The 25,501-nt window shown below is 49.0% G+C and overlaps 2 protein-coding genes across 6 annotated transcripts in view; both read right to left on the bottom strand.

Annotated features, from left to right (window-relative positions):
* arhgap32a (Rho GTPase activating protein 32a) lies at positions 1-18,329 on the bottom strand. 3 transcript variants are annotated; one of them, XM_029172563.3, is made up of 22 exons: positions 17,926-18,329; positions 13,847-13,960; positions 13,005-13,110; positions 12,065-12,153; positions 11,748-11,832; positions 9,034-9,120; positions 8,815-8,952; positions 8,648-8,740; positions 7,831-7,953; positions 7,656-7,733; positions 7,356-7,437; positions 7,102-7,251; positions 6,398-6,500; positions 5,761-5,905; positions 5,381-5,463; positions 5,146-5,253; positions 4,851-4,996; positions 4,563-4,776; positions 4,246-4,394; positions 4,036-4,110; positions 3,350-3,958; positions 1-3,175 (listed from the first exon to the last, which is right to left on the bottom strand). In XM_029172563.3, the coding sequence occupies exons 2-22, from the start codon at positions 13,933-13,935 to the stop codon at positions 1,101-1,103; spliced, it is 4,827 nt and encodes a 1,608-aa protein (XP_029028396.1). In that variant the 5' UTR covers positions 13,936-13,960; positions 17,926-18,329; the 3' UTR covers positions 1-1,100. The 3 variants fall into 3 exon arrangements, with proteins under 3 accessions (XP_029028396.1, XP_029028395.1, XP_055370236.1); XM_029172562.3 differs by having other exon boundaries at positions 3,350-3,964; XM_055514261.1 differs by lacking the exons at positions 11,748-11,832; positions 12,065-12,153; positions 13,005-13,110; positions 13,847-13,960; positions 17,926-18,329 and adding an exon at positions 9,993-10,193 and having other exon boundaries at positions 3,350-3,964.
* Positions 18,330-19,771: 1,442 nt separating this feature from the next.
* igsf9ba (immunoglobulin superfamily, member 9Ba) overlaps positions 19,772-25,501 on the bottom strand; it is a 56,303-nt gene continuing 50,573 nt past the window's right edge. For 2 of the 3 annotated variants that reach the window (XM_029172564.2, XM_029172565.2), the window contains 2 exons: positions 24,494-24,624; positions 19,772-24,397 (listed from right to left, as the gene is read on the bottom strand). In XM_029172564.2, the coding sequence (XP_029028397.1) occupies positions 24,189-24,397; positions 24,494-24,624 (340 nt within the window). In that variant the 3' untranslated portion in view covers positions 19,772-24,188. Of the gene's footprint in view, positions 24,398-24,493; positions 24,625-25,501 lie in introns of those variants that run through there. The other variant, XM_029172566.2, reaches the window with a different exon arrangement.

Genomic DNA, 25,501 nt, shown 5'->3' on the forward strand with positions numbered 1-25,501 from the left:
TCACCGATAACACCTTTATTTTTAAGAGTCTCACTAAAATAATGCATTTATCATGTCTTAACAGAACATTTCCATCTACATGTTTGGATTTGAAATAGCATCTTTGTGAATAAAACGAGATCATAGTTCACTGTTAAAGGTTCCCTAAAAGAGGAAAATATGTCAGTTTGTGACAAAACCACAAAAAAAACACTTTGTCACAAACTGGAGAAGCTGATCTGCGCTGACTGTGTAGCGTATTTTACCATGGTACAGCCGTTACTGAATGGAAACCACAGCACTCAGCATTTGAAGATCGCATTATACAACGTGTGATGGAGTAAAAACGTCAGACGTTAGAAGGTCACCTTCTCACGTCCATGACCCGCCCGCCAAAGTGCTGATTAGGCCCATTTCCACTGGCAGAACCTTTCCTGGTGACTAGGAACCGGGAACGTAAGAAGCATCAGACTAATGTGCTTTTCGTACAGCGGCTGAAATCTCCCTGTGCTGTGGTGGAAACCCAAAGCGAATCACAGGTCCTCTGAGGGGAAGCTCCCTGGATCCTAGTTCCCAGGAAAGAAAAGTACTGCGACCTTTTGGACGGAAATGGGCCTTTAGGATTTCACGATTACTCAGAGCAAACTGTTGCTCACAGGAAAAATATATACTGTATATCAAGAGGCTTCATGTACAGCACGTTAAGACAATGTGTTTTATCCAGTTATCCCCAAAAGTGCTTGAAGTCTGAGAAGACTGAACTAGAAAACAGGATGTACAGTACATTGGACACATGTTAGCAGTGTGTTATTTGTACAAATACATTTACAATGAAGATCTTTTATTGTTAATAAACCCTGTTACTTTAGTTTGTCCTCGACTAACGCAACATTTCCCCTCCTTCAAAGTATCTACTGTAAATCCAAGACAGTGCTCTGTTTTCCCTTTGCGATGTCTCAAAAGCCGCCGGCGATGGCAGTACGGATTCCTACACTAATGTCACACTGTTGTAGCAGCGCTGGAAGTAGAAAAAAAAAACCCTCAGTGGAAGAGTGTGTTGGTCTGGCAGAGGATAAAGTGCTGTTCTCCTTTGGCCCGGCTGCAGAGCTGTGTGGTTGGATTCACTCGTAGACCCCGGTCTCTGATGTCAGAGCAGCATGATAAAAGGCCTGGCGGCCCAGAGCCTCGGCCAGCAGCCTGTGGCCGCTCGGAGACACGCAGCCCTGGCCGGGCAAATTTCCTGTCGCGGCTTTGGCGGATCTGGCGGATTTAAGTCTCGGCGCGGCGTAATACCTCTCCATGTGGTCGTATTGTGTGGGCCTGACTTTGGTGCTCTGAGTCCTTCTGTTGGGCTGAGTGGAAAAAGAGCCCAGATGTTCGGGCTCCGCGGGGGATTTGGTGTCGTAACGGTAGTAGTGGCGGTTCTCCCTGGTGCTCTGCGAGCGCCCGGGTCTCCTGAGGATGCTGGGCCTCGCGGCGCCGCACAGGCTGTTGACTGCGCTGGCCGCCATCGCCCGCCCCGGGTCCAGACCCCGCGCGAGGCCCCTGTCGTTGCGTTCGGCGCTCTTGAAGTCGGGGCAGCCCCTCTCTGGAAGCGAGGGGACTTTGCGGAGCGGAGGCTGCTGAGGGGAGCTGTCTCTGATCTGAATGCGCCTGGAGGCTCCGCCCTGCTGCCGGACGTCCCCGGGCTCCAGCCGAGGCCTCAGGGACGGCGGGGAGGCGGCGGCGGCGGCCGAACCCTGGCTTTCGGTCCCGTCGGCGGAAAGCAGGCAGGCGTTCCCGGGGTCCGACTTGCTCCGGATGTGCATTATGTCTCTGCCCAGTGTGTCCCTGTCGGTCGGGGAGGCGGCGCCGGCGTAGGGCGAAACCACGGGGCAGGCGTTCTGGCGTCGGTCCTGCCGGATCGGCTGATACACGACTCTTTCAAAAACGCCCGCGTCTCTGGCCTCGTAGACCACGGTGTCCCTGCTTTGTATGTACAGCTCCCTGTTGACAGGCGGCGAGTAGTTGCAGTAATCGGCCTGTCCGCCGCTGGAGTGCACGGTGTACGACTGGCTGTGACGGACGCCGCCGGCGGCGCGGCGCGGGGGCTCCACGTAGCAGCGGGCGCCGTCCGCCGCGCCCGCGTCCGAGTACGGGCTGTAGCAGCTCTCGAAGCGAACGGGGAACTGGAGCAGCGGCCGATGCGGCGCCTCGCTCGGCGCCTGCTCCATGTAGAACATGGCGCCGGGGGGCGGGACCTCCGCCTCGGCCAGCTCGTAGTGGCTGAAGTGAGGGGCGTGGAAGGAGCGCGCCCTGCGGATGGCCGGATGCCCCGCCCCCCTGGCCTCGGGCCGCGGGCCCTGCTTTCGGTGGCAGCTGCCGACGGGCTGCTCGTCTCTATGGTAACGGCGGTACTGGGGCGACAGGGGGTGCCTCAGGCCCAGCGTGCTGCGGCGCGTCTCGGACGACTGCCTGTACAGGCTCCGTGGACCGGACGGGTGCTGGAGCAGAGCGTCCGCTCTGGGGCAGTGGTGCGTGTGGGTCGGCCGATGCTGGTGGCGGCGACGTGAGCAGACGTCCTCCACCGCGACCTCCGGGCAGTGGCGGCGCGCGGGACGCGGAAGCACCTCCTCGACGGAGGCCGGCACGGAGGTCTCGGCCAGAACGGCTCGGAAGTTGAAGACGTTGATGGAGTCGGCATTCATGTAGACGGGCGACGCGGACGGGCTCCGCGCCGCGCCCACGGGCGGAGTGGGCGTCGAGACCCCGATGCTCTGGTAGGTGGGCTCGCCTCCTGCGCCGTCCCTCCGCGGCCGCTCCCCTCGACCCCCCCTCCGCTCGGCGCTGCCGTCGTCCAGGCTGCCCGAGCCGAGCGGGCTGACGTTGGGCGTGAAATTGCAGGCGCCCTCCTGCCCGTCGAGGTGCGGCGGCAGGAAGTGGGCGGGGCCGCGCCACTGGGACAGGGCGGAGGCGTCGGGCTCGAAGGCCTCCTGGGACGCACCCAGGTCCAGAACGGTGGGCCGGGGCGGCCGGTCCTGGCCGCGGGGGGCCTCCGGACCCTGCAGAGGGGGGGGCGGGCCGTGGGGGCGTCTCTGGGCGCCGCCGGCGGCCTTCTGCGCAGATTCAGCCAGAGCCAGGGCCAGCTTGCGCGCGGCACTCGTCAGGGGAGGGTGAGGAGGGAGAACAGACACTGAACTCATAAGTCTATCTGTTCCTGGGGAGGGATAAGACAAACAACGCTACAGTATGACAGGACAAACAAAGCTATGGTAAGACGTGATGGGACAGACAAGACAGCTTTCATAAGAAACTACACAAGGTGTGATTATTTAGGTGCTAGCTATATATGGTAGCTGTTACGTGTGGCTTAAGGAGCAGTGGCACTGACCTGGATCAGGCAGGTTCTGAGCGGGCTGACTGAGCTCGGTCAGGGCTGATGCCTGGCTCGCTGTGCTGAGTGGGCTGCAGTGCTGAAAGTGTGTTCTTGGCTCCTTTCCATCCACCGGTGGAGAGGAGGAGGCCGACGCTCCGGGAACATCCGCCTGGGTCTTAAAGGACTTCTTCCTGAGTTTAGGTGAGACCAGCTTCGTCCCGCCTCTGCCCGGAGCCGGGCTCGTGTCCGGGGACCGCGAGCTGACGTTGTCGTTGACCGGCTCCGACTCACTGGAACAACCCGCGCTCCTCCTCCGCCTGCCCCCGTCTGTGCCGCGCGGGGGTCCGGGTGTCGCTGAGGCCGGGCTGCACTGGAAAGACATGGGGTCGAAGTCCAGAGTAGAGATGCCCGCAGCCGGCGGACAAAGGTCCAGGTCGTCCTCCTGGTGCGGGTTGGAAACGAAGGCGGCGACGCGGACCCGCTCGGCACCGGCGCGGCTCTCGCCCAGCGGGGGGCTTCTGCGGCCCGGCCTCGCTCGCCCGCCGTGCAGGCCGTCCCTGCTGAGGCCGGAGACGGCCTCGCTGGTGGAACGCGGCCGGAGGCGCTGGTAGCTCGGAGGTTCTCCTGGAACTGACAGAACGCGTACAATTAGCCTTTCAGCTGCCACACAGACTCAACAGTCAACCTGCATCAGTTGTTACCTTCAATATTGTGCAGGGACGTGAGCGATTCTTCACTTTTGGTGGAGCGCAGCGTGCCGCTAGCGCCTCTTCCGCCTGCAAATCATTTTTTTTCTCGAATGAGAGATCGCCTCAGACTGAATTTCCCAGCACCGGCCCAGTCGGCTGAATGAAGCGACGCGTTCAAATTCGTCAGAGTGTCAAAGCGAGAGGCACGGAATGCTTCCTCACCTGGCAGCGCGATGCTCTTTATCTCGTTGGGCTCGCTCGGGTGCCGCTTCAGCTTGCGCTTCGACACGGAGTGGGACTTCCCCAAGTGGAAGAAGGACAGCCAGTTGCCCACCGGGGACTTCTTGGCCTTGGCAGGAGGCCGCTTGCAGCTGCGACACAGACACAAACCACCTTTAGCTCCTAATGTGCCACAACTAAACGACACCAGGGACAAAACGCAAGCGTCAGGACTGCAACGTGTGAGGATGTCTGTTCAGCTTAAACGACCTTATGGAGCGTCATGGGCCAATACACACCTTTAGCGGCTGTATTCCTACCTTTCCATTGGGAGCTCGATGACTGTGTGAAACTTGCCAAGCAGGGCCCCGGGTCCCTCTCCGACTTCGATGTAGTCGCTGTGGGTCAGACATGGTGTCGTGGCCGGGGACCCCAGCTGTGCCTGAGTGCGAGCCTGCGCCTCCTCCAGAGACAATAACTTAGTGGATGGGGAGCAGACCAGCAAGGACTTGGGTCTGGATAAGGTGCTGGTGCCTACGGTGTAGTTGAAGTGTTCTCATTAGTAAAGCATTGTGTCGCGGTGCTTTTATTTTGGAGGAGAGACCTACCAGTGCTCTCCCTTATGATGGCGTTAAGTTTGGGACTGAAGAGTTCCTCCGTGTTATTAAGGATGAACTCCACCACCACTGACTGGATGCGCACCTCCATGAACGCCGCCGTGCCGCTGAAACAGGCCGACTCGATCTGCCTGGACCTGAAAACCAGTTCAAGCACAGCGCAATCTATTTCACAGCTCGGGGGGCCACTGAGACGCGTCCCAGTTCGCTGTCACAGAAAGGCTGGGACACGGAGCACAGCAGCGGCAGCAGAGCCCCGCGTGCCGCCACACGCCGCTGCACTCACCTGAGGAGGTTGGGGGCCCAGACAATAGCCAGGTTCTTCGTGTGCATGTTAGTGGTGGAGCTGAAAGTGGCCAGGTGGGAGAGATGCCTCATGAGGAACTCCAGAGTCCTGCAGAAAGCACAGAAACGCTCAGAAATCTTTGATAGAAAGTGCTGAGGGAAATAAAGGCAGTTTAGATTGCACATCCTCTTCCGCACGTGGCCACCAGGGGGCAGAGACGAGCCTTGAACCTGACCTGTAGTGAGGAGGCGGCAGCTGCTGGATGACATTGTGGATTTTGACCAGCCTCTCCTCGTCGGTGGCTGCGGACACGGCCTCCTGTGAAGACAGAGAACGCCGTGCGCATCAGAGAGGCCGGCGGTCCCTCACTTATCCTTGAGGCGGCGAGTGCGTTGGATGACTTTAATCTGCTTTTTGGCTTTAACGTGCAAAGCTCAGCTCCGTGGAACGACCCCAGTCTGAGGCAGCACCGTTCTTTTATCGCTCTTTTCAGTAAGATAACACATGGGGCTTCCACCTCTCACAGTGTCTGAACCTATTGATAGGCTACTTCCTGTTTCATATATCTATGGCCAGACCACGTCTGTGCCCCAGTTCCCCCGTTCTGACGCTTACTGAGAATCTGTCGTAGAGCTGGTAGGTGAGCAGAGGGTTGGGCAGCTCTCTGAAGTAGAGCTTACAGAGGGAGCCCACCGAGTGGATATCCTGCCTGAAGACCTCTCTGCTCAGATCTGGGATCTGCTCGGAGTCAAATTCATGCCTGGAGACAGAAAGAGGAAGAAAAAATAGACACAGAACGGCGTGGGAGTCAGCCCACTGCCCATCTGTCAGTAGGAAACACAGAAACGGGTCAACATCAGACGATACTTTCAACTACACAAGTTGCTTGGTGAATTAGTGATTTAGTTTTGTAATATCGTCTGAAGTTTAATATGGCTGCCAAATTCCATCTACTCCCCATCTTTAATTAGAAGTGGAGCGAGGCGCCGGTGAAGACGGCTCTTTGACAGCCCCAACAAGAATAAACTGGGAGAAACATCAACATGTCACCAAAGACTTTTCCTCCCCGAACAATTAAATGTGACACGGCATCAGTTTTTCATCTGAGAGAAGTCGTTTTAATTGACTGTCAACAGCCCATCACATTACGTCTCCCAATGAATCTGACCGTGAGAGTTTCTTTCACAAGTAGCTCTTGAGGCACAAACTAAGCTACGCCACTAGTTAGTGTTGGGTTTAATTAACTACACACCTCAGTTTCTGGATGTTGGAGGAGATCCCGGAGAGTCTGTAGATTCCGTCCACCACGCCGTGCTTTTCTATGAAGTCAGCACAGCTCTTAACAACCTGTGGGACTATGACACAGAGCAGAGGGACATGAGACCAGGACAAAACGCAAGCTGTGATGGGCTGCAGATGTTGATATGAAACGTCGATAATCATAGAAAATAACTATGCCATTGATTTGTTGATGTGTATCCTTGCCTTTCAGTGTTTACATTCAATAATCATCTGACAATCACGTCCCAATGTAGTCGTGCACGACAAAGACTAGGCTGGATGCTGTGAGGGCTCCCTATGGTTAGAATGACTGTATGTGATAACAGGTCAGGAGTGAATTCGTTTTTAGTAAATGGTCTTTTTGATTTTGCTTTTATTCAGCTTTTTGCATTAAAGGCAATAATGCTCACTTCAATATGTGTCATTGCATCATCATTACAAGCTTGGGGTCTGTGGAGAATCCCACCGTGCTGGCAGACACTGAGCAGTTATTCACACCACCAACTCATCTCATAACACAGAGCACAGTCATCACGTATCCACTGTACAGGCAGTAGATTTGCTACAAAATCCCCCCTGGAGGTGCTAATAAACTGAAACTAATAGGAGAAAACTCCTCCTCCTCCTTCTACTACCACTACTCTACTACTACTAATATTGTTCCCGCTTTCTTACCCTCGTGTCCAGAGTTGTGCAGATGTTCCCCCAGGTCACAGCCGAACACCCGTTCCCTGAGGATGCCCCGCTGCCGCAGCCTCTGCGGCGGCGGCCGGGACTTCATGAAGGACCTCAGGAACGTCACCAGCTTGCCGTGTTTCTTACACACTGGTTGATACGGGGGGAGACACACAGGCAACGGGTGACTCGGCGAACCCATGCAGCCCGTACGCTGGCACAGGCCCCGAAGCAACGAGCGAGCGGAGCGGTACCTGGCTTCGGCACTGCGCTTTGAACGCTGGGGGGGATCTTGTCATTTATCAGCTCAACGCAGTCACAGGGGAAGAAGCCGACCTGCGAGCAGACGGAGAGCAGAGGACAGGTGGCATGAGAAGAAGAGGCGCGCTTCATTAAACACGCGTGAGCTGGCGGGAGCAGTGGGAGCTTTTTGGGCGGTGGGTAAAGGTGCAGGGGGTACGAGCTGCCTCAGGCACTTAAACGGCCTAGTGTTCCTATGGTGGAATCCTTCCCGGCTGTTACTCAGCGATCACAAGCTGCTTCACGTGTTCTACCTGGAAGCCGTGCTTCCCTCGCCACCAGCCCGTGTCTTCTCTGGGAGGCATGTCTATCACCGACACAATGTCTCCCACCTAGGATCACAAACACAGAAACACTCAGGTCCCGTCTTCTGCCAAAAGAACCAGTGGGCAACCGGTCACGAACAGCCTGTCTCTGACGCGACCCCACCTCGAAGGTCAACTCGTCCGTGGCCTGGGCCGTGTAACGTTTGGTGACGTGAGCAGCAGCGATGGCGGGGACGTTGATCGAGGCTTCTTCCGACACCAGAAGATGGTTCCCCTTGTTGTCGATCTGAAATTACACGTAACATGAAAGTAATCTCCTATAAACCGACATATGTGCAGCCTTTGTTACCTGAGATCCATCCTGACATGTCAGGTCGGACACAAAGGCGTCCGCCATAGACTGTTAGTATCCCTCAGAGTCAGATATTGACTCAGCTCAGCTCAGCGGGACTCGGTTTATGGCTCCCTGCTCGACTCTACAGAACCCAGCTGTACATCTTGGAGCTGCATTAGTACGGTGTACGTGTGTCATTTGTAACGCCACGTTCAGTGAAAAGAGGCAGCTTTAGCAACTGCAGCAGCGCTTAGTGTAACAGATACTATATGTGAGGTACGTCAATGTTATAAGTCAAGCTTATAAACTACTGTAGGTGAACTTTAAAGGACAGATGCTACAGGTCTACAAGTCACATTTTATCCAGATAGACATACAGCATATGTATATCATATATATCACATATTGTGCATCCTGCTGTTACCAGCTTTTAAGCAAAGCAACCACATCACATCAGACCATAAGACCCAGACTCATATAGTGTATATGTACAGTAGTAGAGAGTAGAGATACTCCCTAAGCAGCAGGATCGATGGCAGGCAGGAGCACAGGGGTCTGGTCCTCACACCAATGATAGCGCTAATTAGATTCCAATGCTTATTGTGGCAGTAAAACCAGAATCAGTAGCATTAATAAGATGTGATACCTCCATCCATGTCAGTACTGGACCACAGTTGATCTTGTTGTCAGCGATGGCCGAGAAGCGGGACAGGTAGGTGGCCAACATGGTGGTTACTGACTGGAAGAAACCAACATTTAGAGAAAGCTAAAACACTGTAAAAAATGTATGTCATGGCAGCATTTGTAGTTTACCTCAACATTGTCTTTTATCAAGTCATGCCGCGGCAGCTCCGTGAGCTGGGAGAACCGACGGTCATAGATGCATAAATGTAGGTGTTTGTCCAGCACACGGAAGTCTTCATAGGACCTCTTCACCAGCCAGTTTCGACCCTGACAGGAAAAAAAAAAGGTTCATCAGAGCCGAGTGGAAACAAACAGCACCGTGTGATATCATGACAGCAACTATGGTACCTGGCAAGTGATCTGGACCAGGAAGACCAGCTCTTTGGAGTCCAGTCCAGCCTTCAGCCCATCATTCTGCCCCTCTACGAATGCCAGCTAAGAGAGGAACAAGACGGAGTAGAATATAACGTTAGATTGGTTTTGGCAGGTCACATGCTTCCAACGCTTCCACAGGAGATTTACGAAGAGAAGGGCGGAATTCAACTCTTACACCACAAATCACCTGAAGAATAATAGGAATTAACAGGTTGTTTTTTTCAAATTTCTAGATTTCTGAAAAATAATACAAATAATACATTTCCCTGGCTTACAAGTGATTCATATGCTTCACCGTGAATTGTGCAGTTGGAAATATGTATAATACATAAGCTGCTAATATCTAAGCAGAGGAAGGGGGTGTCGACTTGTCAGATTTCTCCAATATTCCATATGACCCCAAACTTTGTAGATCAAAGCCTCGTGAACGCACTGGAAGACGCCGCCGTATAAGAGACTTCAAAAGGCCCGGAAGCCGAGGGAACTTCTGGTTATTTATAACTGTTTGCAGCTCATCCAGATACGCTGTTACACAACACACAGCGACCTAGTTACTCCGCTCACCAGTTGTGCACCAAACCAGGCTGACAAAGGATGCAGCGGATGAAGGGCTGTTGAATAAGTCACGATAGAAGGATTTGTTGGGAATATGAGTCCGAGCCAAAGGGATAAATGTTGTAGTGGGGGGGGGGACAGGAGGCCAAAGGGATGCTGGGAGGCGGGATTAAAGATAAGCAGAAAGTGTTTAAATGAAACACAATATTAACTGGTTGAGAATATGGAAGTTAACGATTGAAAGACACTAGAATCCTCCTTCCGCCACAACCCTCAAATCTCAAACACGTGCCGCTCCACTCGTCTCCACTAACGCATGCATCTCCCGCGTTACTGCACCACAGTCTCCCACCGACACACAGTCACGCGCATGTTACCTGCCATTAAGGCATCTCCGCCTTCCACTGAAGGAACTAGCCCTGCCTTTGTGTGCAGCCGCACTCCTGGAGCCCAGTCAGCTCCTCGCTCTGAAGCCTCTGCCCCCTCGTCGCTCCCGCGTGACGTCCACCGCCGCCTTGCGTAAAACGCGCGTCCACCCGGCGTTGGACCGCCACCGGCTCGCTGCTCTTTTCAAACCAGCACGTATGAGAAGAGGACGCTTCCTGCCGTGCGTCTGATCCCCCTTCCTGCTTCCCTCCTGCGATCTCCTCCCCCTCCTCCCTCTCCGGTGCCCTGCATCCCTCCCCCCCCCCCCTCCATCTTGCCCTATCTCCCTCCCTTTCTCTCTTTTAACTCCTTTCTCTGGTGACAAAGAGGGTTCGGCAGCAAATGGGCTCAACTGGCACACACACAGATGCACAGGCTCATCCGTCATGCAGGGGCAAAGCTGCACAACACAGATAGAGGACCCTTGTTCATTTCAGAAGCATTCTTATTCATTTCACCCCCAGGGTGAGACTGGAGCGAATCTGAGGCGGGATCAGTCAGGCAGGCTGCAGACAGAGTCCGCTGTCCTTGTGCTATTTTGTGATGAGGATACATGAGACCTCATCAGTATCCTCCCTCCCAGCAGCCACAGTGTGTGTGTGTGTGTGTGTGTGTGTATGTACTGTAGAGACAATCAAATACACCATGGCAGATATCACAGGAGAACACTTATATGGCAAAAATAAGTGCAGTAATAAAAATGTATGTTTCTGGTTTGGAGGCTGTTTTCTCCCTGTGCGGCCTTTCAAGGTCACTACAGCTGTTTGCTTCACTTCTCTGCACTCCACAGACACAGCGGGACATTTAGCCCAAACACCGAGAGCATCCAGTCTGCTGCACTCTAATCCATTATCCCTGCACGCTGGGATTCACCCCTTGCGAGCGCGTCCGCTGCTCATGCGCTCCTTTGTGCTCGGCTACAGCGGCGGCGCGAGCGTGGAGGGGCGACTGCTGCCCTCTGCTGGACGGGAAGCACAACTAGCACCAAGGTCAGCCACAAGCTAACGCCCATGTGCACGTGTGACTGAGCAGCCACTGACTTCACTGTCACGTCGCTGCTTGTCATTATCACAGCGGTTAATGTCAAACAGGACATACTGTAAACATGTCTGTATCCTACATCACATGTTCAGACAGAACCCTTATAACACCTCATACAGCTACAGGATCTTTATATAGAATAAACATGCAACATTTCTTCAGATTATGTCTATAGATTATTTCCAACAACAAAATTACCACATAATGTAATGTTAAAAAGTTCATTTAATTTAGTAGCTTTGAGAATAATTATTCTGGACCAGACTGGTAGACTAATTACTATTAGCTTTGTCTCCCGACATTCAACAGTAACCAGTCTGACCATTATTGTCTGCACACAGGCCTCCTTCAGTTTCTGCATCCACTCACCTGTCACATACTGTCAATATGTGATCAACATGATCAGATTATGTGATCAGTGTGAACGGGACTGATAAATGCTAAGAGCACTGATTTATGCAGGTCGGGTATTTATGGTTGGATAAATATGTAAAGTGCTAAAGACAATGCATAAATGGAGGCGGAACTGCCAAAAAGAAACAAAGAAAGATATTGATCAAACTGCCATGTTGTATTTAATAAAGATGCATTTGTGGAGCCAGAATGGTCTCTGGACTTGGACCAAAGGCCCATTTACTAAAGACAGTAGCTCAGCTGTAACTCACCTGAACACTGCCAAAGTCCACAGTCTCATAGTGGAAATGAGCACACTCTGCCAACCTGGGGAAGTGACCCCTGGGGAACGTCAGCCTAAAAGAATACAGCACAAGAGTCATCAGTATTCAACGCACTGAGGTGATGGAGAGAAGCGAGGGCAGAGAGGGAGCGCCTGTGCGTGAGGGCAAGGTTAGAGACGCAGCAGCGATCCGTCTGTCTGTGCGGTGCCCATCGCTTTTATAGAAGGGCCTCTTTTCACTGGCCTGGATAGGAGCCCTGGTTTACAGCCTATAATAGCAGCAAAAGTGTCACAGGAAGCACCTACTTCTTCATGTTCTTGACCTTCATGCTGGCTGTGCTGACGCAAGAGCGCAGGAGTGGGTCAGCTGAGTGCTCTGCAACATCACTCCTCACCTGACAGGTGGAGAAATCACATAAGACTCAGTCACAGGATCAGTGATGGACAGATTTATATCATGCTATCTGTGCTAATGGTAAACGTTCTTTTACGCCAACACTATTGTATGTTATTTGAAGGCTTTTCTAATGCAATAGTGAAAGGCACAATGCAGAATAAGAAGACTGAAAAATTAAATTTTTAAACTGAAAAATATGAGTTACCTATTTTTAAAAATGAGAATTTAAAATTTAAACTTCAAATGAGAAGTCAGAAACCATCCTCTATGCTTCTCAGTGTTACAAATATGGTTCTTGAAGCATTAAATGTGTTTTTCAAACAGCATTGCAGATTTTCATTTCATTTTGCTAAAGTTTTTAATAACTTTCCGCAGCATCACGGTTTGGATTTTTAACTTGGTTTCACCTAAATTTTCATTTTAAGTCCTGGGCGAGGCTTGTGGGTGCTCAGCCAATCACATAGCTTTCAAAAAAAAAGAGCAATAGATTAAATGTGTCTCAATGTATCACAAGGTTGTCATATCATGTTTTAGCCTCTTACATTGTAGCTGAATCTGATGCTTTGGTATCATGACACACATTCATGTGATTTATTTTTGTTTTCTTGTTGGGTGAATGTTTGTTCAGTTAGTCTAGTTGTTGTAGCTACAAGTTAGAGAGCTACCTAACTGAGAAATTAAAAAAGAAAACATGTAATAATGACATGAAATGATAATAAAAAGTAAATTAATAATAAAAATAATAATTAAAAGCTAAATGTCTTCCTCTGTCTTACTCAGATTAAAAACAGATTGTTACTTCACAGAAGTAAAGATGTTGTGAAGGGGGTGGGGGTGTATATACTGTACCATGGCAGTGGATGTCTCCTCTGGCTGTATCTCTAATGGAGGATTACTGTTGGTTTCTTGAGGTAAAGCATCATCTTTGTCCAGGTCAGTAAACAGTAGCACATCTCTGCAGAAACACACAGGCCTGGAGTTACAGAAACACAACGGCGGCGTACGTCCACATGACTGTCCACTTATTGAAGGCCTCTTCCAAGCTGCTGTATTTTCTTAACAGAGCACCAGAGGGAGCAAGTGAGGGGGTGATTTCACTATATGTGGCTTGGGCTCAAATCATGACATTGTGCCAACGTGGCCCAGGAAACCTGCTGTATTAGGACTCAAAGTAAAACTCACTGCTTGAATCTGAAACGTCAGGCAAAGATGTGCTAGAAAAGCAAAGCGTGTGTATTCAAACACGTATTAAGACACAAAGGCGATCAGCACAAAAGGGAGTTCACGAAACCTTCCCTTGCAATGTGACTCAATGAATTTGGGAGTGGAGGGTGAGGTCCTTTCAATCCAACTTCTATGAGCAACAAAGGGAGGGGAGACAGAGGCTCAGCGTGATGAGACCAGGACACTAATCAGGTTGATTTATGGGACCCTCGTGTAACAACTCACAGAGGAAGAATGTCAGATCATCCAGATCCAGAGTAGATGGAGATTTAAATGCCTCCAACAGGCACATGCTTTAGCCTCAGCTCTGCACTGCTGCTATTCTACTGAGCTGAGTCCATTTACATGCAAACACACATGTAAATGACAGTGCAGACTCCTAATGCTCCCGCTTCTCATGCACACCCATATGGCTTTGCATAATCCAGACCAGCTGACGTGAAGCAAGGAGAAAGAGACTAACTCACCCTTCAAGGACGTCACTACTTCCTGGTTCTCCCCGGGGTCCTGAGGCAGCGTTTTCAATCACCGCGGCAACCACACATCCAGCCTCCATGATGCTGCCGTGCTGCAACAGTCCGCTGTAGAGAAACGTGAGTGGGAGGGAAGAGGCTCTGTGAGCGAGGGCAGGACAGTGGGTGGGTATGAGAGTAGAAGACGGGAAGAAGAGTTCGATGCGATGGAGCTGCCAGACGTTAACCCCTCGGAGTCCGCGGCGCGCGGCTCTCAAGGCTACGGTCGCACACAGCCCAGACTGTAATGTGTGATGACATCATGCGACGCTGCTTCCCAGGAGAAAGCACCAGGGACGGATAGGTTCATAAGATTAGGAGCTCGTTTTGAGCACACGCAGCCCTGACGGGTTTCAGCAGGAGAACGCGCTGCATTTATCTGCTCCTCAAGGAAATGTCAAGACTGTCACCGCAGATTCAGAACACGTCCCTGGATGGCATGCGTGTGTGGAAATATTATTTTATAACACCCCTGCACCCCTGAATATTTTTCCTTTTTAACACTTTTGGGAACGGCTGAACTATATTCCCTCATTTGTAAATTCACTGACAATGAATACAGGCCTTTCTGTCAGTTGTACTGTATGTCCAGCTCTGCTTATAAACCATCCTTCATCTGTACCTGCTCATACAGTACATACAGTATGTGGAGCAAGTGTTAATATTCATGTTGGAGTAAGTATATTTACATAATAAAAGACTAACGTCCATGAAATCGCTACAAAAAAAATCATCTATTTTAATGGGGCGTGGCCAGAGAGGGGACATCATCACTGGAGTCAGAAGGTGGCAGGTACAACAGAATGAATGACCTAATAAGGTGAGCCTAGACTCTTCACAGTTTATTCTAGCGGTTTCCAACCGGCCCCTCCGGCCCCGGGGTCTCACCGAGTTGCTGTTGACTGACTTCCACAAAGCCTCCTGACTCAGCAGAATGTGAGCCCGACAGAGGGGAACACAAGCCTGATGGTGCTCCACTATCCGCATCTGTCCTACTGGATCTCCACTCGGAGCGGGCGCTCGGGGTGAATAGTTTTGGAAACTTTCTAATGAGTTTTGAAGAACGAAGACTGTATCTCCCTACACTACCGTTCGTAGGTTAATCTGGTGATGATTATGACCTTATCTACAGAATGTCAGGCCAGGACACATATTTCTAATGCCTGCATAGTTTCCATGAAAAGGAAAATTGTAGCATGATCCACAGCACAGAGGCCGACCTTGCTGATTGTACCACGTCAGACAGAGTGTGCTATAGGAACACGCTGTACTTCACACTGCAGAGGAGGCTGGCGGGCGTTTTGTTCCTGTGTGAAAAGCCTTGTGGAGGAAGAAGCTGAGCACCACCGCGGGCAACGCACGGGTCTCACTGTACAGCGAGCGCCGCTCAGTATCAACCAGCACCACAATACATGAAAAGTAGACTATTTTAGAGGAGCTCCAAATAGCCTGGGCTATAAAAAGACACGACTGTCACAACTGCAGGAGCTAAAGAAGCGACGGCGCTCCGTGTCCGACCGTGGCGGGCGGAGGCGAGGCCTCCGCCGGCGCCCGCCTGCACCCGTGCAGCGTCACGGGCCGGAGAAATAGAACAGTGTCAGATCCGATCAGGCTGCAGCTCGATGCCGGAAGCGCCACCGGACGAAGCTGCACTCGCGCTTCCACGAGCCCTCTGTCAGTCGCATCCAAAGCATTGAGCATTGTAAGTGCAGAAATATGCAGCGTTCTATATGTGTGAGTGGAGCAGCATAGAAAGATGGACGTGAAAAATAGGGCGGCCTCCACAGAACAAAGCGCTGCTTATGAAACAGCAGCATTAAGTGTGCTGGCATGGAAAAATGACATCCTGTGTAAATGTAGCTACAAAACCTGTGAAGTACAGATACTTTACTGTAAATGAAGGCGGACACGCAAAACATTTATGTTATGTATATGCATTTATGCATGTGTCTGCATGTGAGCATGAGTATGAAGCTACGACCTGAACTAAACTAAACAAGACGCATGTTAGCAGATACGCAGCAAGGCTGTGATTGGACCAACCCGGCTCTCCATCTGGTCCCGTTCATCAGCCGGTTGCTACGTTCGCCGCTCGTTGCTAGTCAGGTAGCACAGCGAGTGGACGGAGCCACAACTGAAAGGTTGTGAGAGGAAAACACAAACTGTCGAGCTGAAAGACGCTGAAACACTCCGCTGAGCTGTAACCGGCAGAAAAGTTGTCATTAATAATATTTTGGAGGTGGCGCGTGTAAACACACTGACAACAGCAGCTCAATAAGAGTGACAGGCCAACGTTGCCAGCGAGGACAAAGTTGGTTTCATGCTCTCGCTCTGAGCGCTAGCGCGCAGTAAACAGCAGCCAGCAAAGAAGTGGAGAAAGGGCCCTGGTTGCCATGGCAACCGCCATCCTGTCCATCACGACTTGATGCTCCTCCAGAAACCTCAGAGGAACCCTGACTCCGATCGGCGATGTCGCCGCCGCTGTCCGAGCGACCCCGGCATTTTTTATAGGTCCGCCATCTTTATCAGAGCCGCGGCGCGGCTTCGTTCCTTAGGGAAGGAGGAGATGGGGGCTGGGGGCGCATGAGCCTTTAATCTGCTTGAAATCTACCACAGTGAGATTAACTTTATTCCATCTCGCACCGCTCGATCTTTGAGTTATAGTGATCCGCATGAGGGGCAGAGAGCGGGGTGAAGCGAGGGCAGGGAGATAAGGCCGTAAACAACAAGCGCCCAAATCTTTAATCACAAGCCGAACATCAGTGCCGGAGTCGTCCTGGGCTGCGGCCTGCAGCCCTCGCTGTGTGCACCTCTGCACACGGGCTAATGCGGGGGCAAACAACAAGTGGGATCTGCACCGTGGCCATTGTTTAAGAATATTTTTGTGCTGCTGCTGATGCTACTGTACCGCCCTCGCACAGAACCTCCTACACGTCGGCCTGTGAAAACCCAGGCAATCTAATACATCACCTGTGCCATAATTACCACCTTTGTGTGCTGGTGTTCGGCTGCAGACGGGTGTGGACTCGACCGTGCGCTAATCATTTATGAGGCCGGGCTCGCATTGTGTTACCGGGCTGCATTACATCATAACAAACATGACATGGAGGCACGGGTTTGTCCAGATGCTCGCTATACAGTGTGTTGATGACAGGATTCCTAATTCACCTGCAGAGCTGGAGCAGAAGGTGCTTTGGTGATTCATCTTCTGACTCACGTACATGACTACATGTATAACTATTATTATTCTGGTGTATGAAATAATGTTGAGCTAAAGCTGAAACGGACTTGTCTCACAGATTAGATGTAGTAGATTGCATACTATGAAGATGAGCAGACATTTACTGTACATGTGTGAAGTTGCAACCGATGGACTGTAGTATGTTTTTCATGCAACAAAAATAAATATATATGTTTGTACAAATACTACAGTATTAATTGTTATCAGGCTCTGATTATTATTATTATTTTACATTAATAATATCAATTAATTAACTAACCAACCAAGTCCTTGTCCATATTATTTTGTCTTCCCACCTTCCAATGCAGACAAGTACAGAGGCCGTTACAACCACAGACACACTGTACGTCTGACTTCCTGCACACGTTCACAATAACACAATATGCTGATGCTGTTGCACTTGTTGCAGGCCTGTTTCCCTATATTGCATTAGACCACTCGGGTATGTGCACACCCACGACATTACTGTGCATCCTAGGAAAAACAGCAGCACGATCCTCTGGACACAAACTCAGATCTGCCTCGGAGCACGTGATCGCCCGTCCTCTGCGCCGGCCATAAACTGAACCGGATCCAGTTTGTAAACTTTACCGTGGATGGACTTTGACCTGTTGGGCTTCACAGGCCGAACAGCGGGGTCAGCTGCATGCGGCCATAAACACGCGCGCGCGCGCACCCACGCGCGCGGTGCTTCGTCCGTAGCCAGCTAAAGAAAAAGCCCGGAAAACCCGCTGCGATCACACCTTCAGGGCGCAGGTTGTGCCCGACGCTCGGGGATAGTTAGGGACGGTACCTGTGCGCGTGCACGTCGCTCCACGCCGCTGCCTCCTCTATGCCGCACAGCGCCGAGATTCTTCTCCCCGACGAGGAAACATGTCAGCATCGCAGTGCAGAAGCCCTCCGCTCGTCATCCGAGGTGGACGTCAGCGGGCTCGGAGCTGCGTTCGGCTGCGACATCGCCGCGGCGGCGTGGGAGTCATCCCGTGGAGCCACAGCTGCCTGCGCGCCCGCCCGCCCGCAGCCCGCCTCGCTCGCCGACTGCCGTGGAGCCGCACTCGGCACCGGGAGCGCGCAAAACTGGCCCCGCGCCCGCGCCTCGAATGCTTTAGCCCCCGGGGGTTGCCAGACCTTTTCAAAGGGAAGGACCCGAGCAGGAGGTGAGGCGGACGGCGCGCGCGGAGCCCCCGTGTGACCGGTTGAGCAGCCCGAGGAGCCCCATCTGGCAAGTTGTGTGGTGTTAGGTAATGCTTGGTACTGAATTACATAACCATGTAGTGTAGGTGGGGTGGTAACAGTGAGAGGAGTGAAACCTGGTGTGCAAATCACTCATCTTCATACGTCTTCGCGTTCTCGTCCACTGAAGGGCAGCGTATGAAATCCATATTGTTTAGACATCATTTTACTATTAAATTACACCATAAGCTTCTCCGGTCCTCATTAACATCACTGTACAAACCAAATGATGCATTTCTGGATCAACAAATGTAGACAATGTAAATTGTAACTGTTGCAGCGCTATAGATGGAGATGAGATTAGTGCTGTTCTAAGGTTATGTAGAACAGAATGTTTATTCTTTACTAAATATCCTCTTGTCCTGGATATTTACTGTACCTACAGTAGGAATAGGTTAATATTCAATGAAGACGAGATGAGTGAATTACATTACTATGTCTGCTCAACACTCATTGAGGTTTTAATGCTGCTGACGGTAAAAACAACAAAACACACATTACCTGTATATATAGTGCTGGCAGCGAGTCCAGAATACAGACTGGAACAAACATCCTGGATGTGTCCAAAGGTCAAGGCACCAAACCCTGCTCACAGCCAAGCAGTGGCACATGAACCCCAGACAGTCAAAGCCCAGCATGTGCTACACATGGACATAACAAATTAAAATTGGTACGTTATGTTCAGCTTTGTAAGTAATATTAGTTAAGATATTAGTCATCTTTTCTTCATGTTTCACATATTCTATCTATTGTGAGAATCATTTTTTACACATCGAGACAATACCCAATATTCCGGCCTACAACAAAGTTTACTATCCATTAAATTATAAGTATGTTGATTATGTCAAGTGAAAATACAGAACAAAACAATTTGACTTTACTGAAGAATCCAAAGGCAGTTGTGTGTTTGAACAGTGGATTAGCTGCACTTTTCATTCCCTCAGGTGTATGCACATGGCTGCTCATTTGTTTGTTTCCCAGCATGCCAGAGGGAATTTCAACAAAAGCGCAAAGGTCATAGAGTGACAGATCTCATCCTCTCCCAGGTTATTTGCCTTGTTCGGGCTCAGACACCACACAGTTCGTGCCGTAATGTCTGGGTGGAGCTGGAAAAACACGGGATCCGGCGACACGCATACATTCAAGCACGAGCTTTGATCTTTGTGGGATCCATTGTTGTTAATAAAGTTTAATGTGCTGTTGTTGTATTTTATTAGTTTAACTCCTGTGTCCTATAATAATAATAAAAAACACCGTTTGGCCTGATTAAACTCCTGTCACCGCAGCATCTTCCTCTCTCTCTACCCAACACCTACACCCTGTGTCCAGCAGGCGAACTGCACCTAACCCCCTCCTCGCGCTGGATCAGAATGTTCCGAGAAACAAAAGCACAAGGAAGATAAGGCCTCTTTTCATTGTTTTTATTATATCAAAATACAAAAATTTGAGAGGAAAATTTTGTAATGGGACTAAGCATTTGAAATGATATGGTGACATGAATACATCACTGCTTTCATATTCTCACGGACATGCCACAGACAGAGCGTAGATCATGCGCTAGGCCCATGTCTACGTCACAACGAGCCACCAGGAGTGAGCCTGTGCGTTGTTCCCCGTAAAGGGTTTACATGGCGACTGTCTCTACATATTCAGGCCAGTCGCTACTGGCCCGGATGTTTTTACGTCATAGTTCCCTCGGGTTTCCGTTTTTACTCACTAAAGAAACGAGATCCATGGCAGTTGAACATGAAGAGTGAGTAGGACATGATCTCAGATGGTACAGAACTCACTGGACAGCAGTGGCAAACGAGAGGAAAGTAATACAAATATTCTACATAAGGCTTTGGTACAGCACCATACAGTATGAGTTAATTGCTCACATAAAGTTAAGTGAAGCGTAATACCTGATGTGGCGACGGAACAGAATGACGAGTCTAAAAAAAAAAAAACAAACCCTGACCAACAAAAGAGAAACATCAGGTCGTTGTAGCAAAACAGACAAAAGTAAAAAAGAATGTTTTTGCTTTGAAATATTTACATATGAACACTGTTGAATACACTTTTCAACTTAAATAAGGACATCATGGAAATGTTAAGCACAAAATAGATCAAATTAACATACATATGTAACATATAATACATGTAAACATGTGATGTACAGCACAGAGTCGAGTGGATGGACATGAAATGAAATGTGGTCAATTTTCTTCCTTTTCAGCACTACTGGGTTTGCTTGAGTATGAACATTAGCTAAAACAGTCAACAATGTAGTGCTTATTGTAGCCTACAATAATAATACATTCTAGTTCCTCAGTGCTGGTACACATGAAAAAACAGAGAATATAGAAAATACTACATATTTCTATTTTCTGTCCAATAACAACCAGCTCGGATGTCCATGAATGATTGCTAAATAGGCGTTTTTGTATTGTCTCTACATGCAAGATTAATACGAAGAAGAAATCAAATCGATTCTAAGTGTCGACCTACCAGCACCTAGTGATGCACTAAAAGCTGTAAGCAGGAAAAGTTGGACAAAACAACCCAAAAACAAAATGAAAAGCAATTTGAGCTAACAGTACGTCCAAAGCAGCCCTCTTAAAACGCTGTACATGTTTCTGTTTAATATGCAAAAAAACAAAGAAAGGAGCCCGGAAGACGTCCGTTCGTAAAACCCACCCCATTACCATTCGATCAGGAGAACCAGGAATAAATACAAACAAGGTCTGGCGACTACCCATGGCTATTCTGTACAGTACTAGTAGGAGTTCTACCATCCAGAGGAGTTGGCGTAATGACGTTGGGGGGGGGGGCGAACGCCCCCCTGAAGCAGTGTGCTTGGAAAAACAGTGCTCTCAACCAAAAGACTGTGGACCTACGAAAGGCGGCGTGTAGAAAAGACCCCGTTGTGACCTGACGCTGCTCTCTCTCTCCCCGATTGCCCTCCCGTGACCCCCCGCGGTGTATGTGCGCTACACAAAACCAGGGCCCGCGCGTCTTTTTCGGCTTGGTTAATATTCTCAATATCATCACAAGTTATACTTTTAGAGAGGGTACCTTGGAAGCACGGACAGACATTGCAAACACACTATAGAAAACAGGTGGTCGTGAACTCACTTCACCGACACGAGTCTCTATTACTTGAGGTTATATGCTATTTTCCAGTATTGTCACTGTCATCACACCATGGTACTGTTATCATAAGGACCTACTGTATAGTGTCTACGGGAGCTAGTACAGGTTGCTCGAACACACAGGGCCCCAAAAGAGTTCGCTTGTGGGAACGGAGAACTAAAAAAAAACAGGGAGAAACTCTATTCTACAGCACCACGAAGTTAAACATAGCACCAAGTTGTAATGTTCGAAGCAACTACGCCCTAACATACGGTTCTGTATCAAACTAATGTAAACACAATTTCCTCCACAGCACGTATTGTATATGAATATAGCATGTCTGTGACTCGTCCTTCGGTTTAGTTGCTTTGGACACCTGAAGGCCGAGAGCTCTGGAGTAAATCTACACGTGTGCTCATGAATGGGCAAAATACAGTATTACTTTGTTCCAGGGATATTATAGAGGGCAACACACTCTAAAGCTTTTTTTTTTCCCAATGGGCATTCACGTACTATACATCAGAGAAAATACTACTCAACTTGTGCAGCCAGCGGGCTATGGCAATAATACGTAGTACGGTACTAACATTAAGGTTTCTTTTCTTCTCAGATAAAATAATGTCTGCTAAAGTATGACAAATGAGGCACCTTAAATATATTTTAAAAACATTATCCACTTAAAGCCGTACTGTAAGCAAATACTTTGATATAGAATCTAATTTCTTTTTCCTCAGGATTGTTCCCGTCCCTTCCTCCGTACATCCTCGTACAAGAACACGTTCCTGTAAAACACGGTTTTAACTTCTCTTTACAAATACAATACTCACCATGTACAGTATATAACAAATATAGAGTATTTTTTCTCGTATCTTACACGAAAAAAACCAATTTGCTAAAGCAGAGCGTTCACTTCCGGGCGAGTAGTCACTCTCTCGCCTGTCTGAGCAGTGTGAGACGTTTGATTTGTCGGTAGGTGGGAAAAAATCGGTATCGATATGCATATAAGTGATTGAACGAGCTTCGCCGGCGAAATGAAAATGTTTGTTTTTTTTGTAGCAATCAAACGAACAGGAGCTTGGCTCAGAACCTGTGTGTGTTGGACGAGGGGGGTGTCGTTCATCACCACATACCACGTGACTGAGAGACGTTTGCCGTGGCATCACCGAGCGCAGCTGCACAACGAACAGCGTAATGGGTCATTCAATGTACTGTGGCATCGGCACATTCATTTCCTATACAGCAAAACATACATTCAATATCGGTTAGTGTCGAGAAATAAACAAACAAAGAAACAAACAGAGAAGGAGCAGGCAATACGCAAACAGCTGGGGGAGGGGGCCTTGTACTGCAAGTATTTCCCATAGCAATCACATTTTCAGCTGATGAAAACCTAGTTTCCACCAAAGTTACATTTACTGTTCTATGTGCCTTTATTAATTTTTAAATACTGAAACTGGATTTATTCCTTTTTTTTAACCGGTATTGTGGCTTCTGGCCTTTTACTGGGGTGTACACAGTTGAAGCAGGTACAAATTTAAGACATCAATGTAAAAAATAAATTAAAAATAAAAAAACATCAAAGTTATGCATCGTCTGTAGCGTTTTTTTTTTTCTCACGTCCTTGGCAGAGAAAGTAAAAACACACACAACATCACAGTCTCTCACTCCTTCAAAGAGACAAGTATGAGAAGGCGAAGGACAAAGGCAGTCTATGTTAAAAACCGAAACCAGAAAAAGGCAAAGAAAGGCACCTCGAGACGTGCCGCGCTTCACAAATGATGCCTCCATAATGAAATACATACAGTACTACAGTACATATCACAATTCATCACCCTGTTCTTCTAATTCCTACAAAGTCCAAGTGCGTCGAGCCCTGGACGACTTGGAGAGTTCTGGCCAAGGCTTTAACGCTGTGCTGCGTTAAGACACTGTCCTCTAACGGTCGGCGTGGAGCGCAACTCAAAAGGAGCACAGTTAGTTCTGATAATAAAAAAAAAGCTTCTAAATCAGATCAGGTGGGGCCGTGTCGTCTGCTCTAATGCGCGTGGTGCGTTATAGAAACCTTTTTATCCGCGTGTAAAAAGGTCACATACGTACAATATACCACAAGAATGACAGCAACTCTGCGTTTTTACTCTGAGGTATATTTTGTGGTAAGAACCCTGTGTTGAAATACTGACACTATTTGTATTGTAGGAAAGGTAGAGTCATGTCCATGTCCGAGGACGCACCAGGCTTAACAGTACCGCATCACTGTAAAACCTAAAGATATGGACCCCTCGGTGACTAGCGAGTGAAAAATCCTTCGGCGTGTTGCGACATACTCAAACAACACCTTTTATTACTGTAGGAGGAAGCTTAATTCCCTTGTTTTTACTATGTATATACATTATATATGTTCAGAGCGTTTTTCAAGTGAGAATCCACGAGACAGGCTGTGGCGTCGGCTCTGAAATTCATTGTCCTCGTCTTCAAATGAGATTTTTCCGAACCCGGAGTATTCGTCCGGACGCCTCTCGCTGCCCCGCACGCGCGTGAACTTCAGGGATTGCAAACGTATTAGTTTGATACAGAGATTGTTGTGGGCTGAGGTGGTTGTCGTTGTTGTCGTCGTCGTTGTTATTGGTGGTGGTGGTGTTTTTTTTTTTTTTTTCCAGGGGTCGTTCGGGTCAGCTTGGTCGAGTCCAATGGCTTGATGGGTAGCGCAGGCTAGCGCAGAGTCCCGTAGTTGGGGCCCTCGGAGTCGGCGCCGGCTAGAATGCCTGTCTGGTCCTCCTCGGACTGCCTGCGGCGCAGGAGGGAGGTCAAATAGAGATAGGGGTTCTTCTTGTTTTGCCTTTTTCTCTTTCTGTGGAGGTCGAGATCCTCGCCCTCTTGGGGTGTCTGAGATCGCCGCTGGGTCTGAGAGGGAGACATGTCTGAAATAGAGGAAGCAGAGAGGAGGGGTCTTACACCACCCACACATACTGTACAACAAGCCCTATAAATACCAGTGAGCGCTGCTCCACACTAACCTGTTCTCCTTCTGGAGGTTGTGTTGTTATTGTTGTTGGCAGCCTCTCCCTTGGCTTTAGTAATACAGTGGTGTAGCAGTGCTGGTAAGCTCTCAGACCCGGCAGGATCACTAGACGCACCTAGAGGTTCCCTGCGAAGAGGAGAGACAGCACAGCACACGTTGTTGCGCGTTCATCCAGCAGCGGAGTCCAGTCCCGTCTTAGATTGGAATATGGTCACAATGACACTTTGCCTGCTATTTCCTGTGGGTGCTATGATCTGATTCTAAGGAGAGTCCTGACACTAAGATGATGAGTTTCCACTTTATATCTGCACTCATGGATGATAAAAGTTAGAAAGAAAGACAGAAAGAGTTATAAACTAAACCAGTTGACATAGGGTGGATTTGGTGAAATTACAGTTTGGGCTATATATTAGTTCTAAGACAGAAACTATATTAAAGACCCAGCCCAGGATTTATGGAGTCCACATATTTCATTTTAATGGTATTTGTTACTAATTGTAGGTCCCAGATTTAAAGCTTAACAATAATTACATCATATTTACTTATTCAGGTGTGGGCCTTTAAATAAGTGACTGCTTCAGAAACTGGTCCATTTGCTGTATAAAACTCATAAAATGAAAATATTTTCTGGAACGGTAAATATTCTGTTCCTGTAAAAAATATTTTTAAAATTTAAAGGTCTGTAAAACAGGGGTCATCAACCATTCACTAATCTACTGTTTGTAAGTACATGTGGAGGACAGTTCATTCTGTTGATACTTCATAAAAGTTTTATTTTTACTCCTCTATATATTAGGTTATTAGTTACTTAGCAACTGATATTTTCATATGAACTTGCAGTATAGCATATGATAATCTGCTATAAAGTCATTCAATATCAAAGTGCTCAGTAAATACAGGTGCAGTATAACTGATTAGCTAGAATCGATTTATCCACAAAGAAAAGTAACAAGGAGTAATTCTTAAATTTTAGACGAACTTCCACAAACAATTAAGTTACAGT

This window comes from Betta splendens, chromosome 13, assembly GCF_900634795.4.
Source record: "Betta splendens chromosome 13, fBetSpl5.4, whole genome shotgun sequence".
In the NCBI taxonomy this organism is placed as follows: domain Eukaryota; kingdom Metazoa; phylum Chordata; class Actinopteri; order Anabantiformes; family Osphronemidae; genus Betta; species Betta splendens.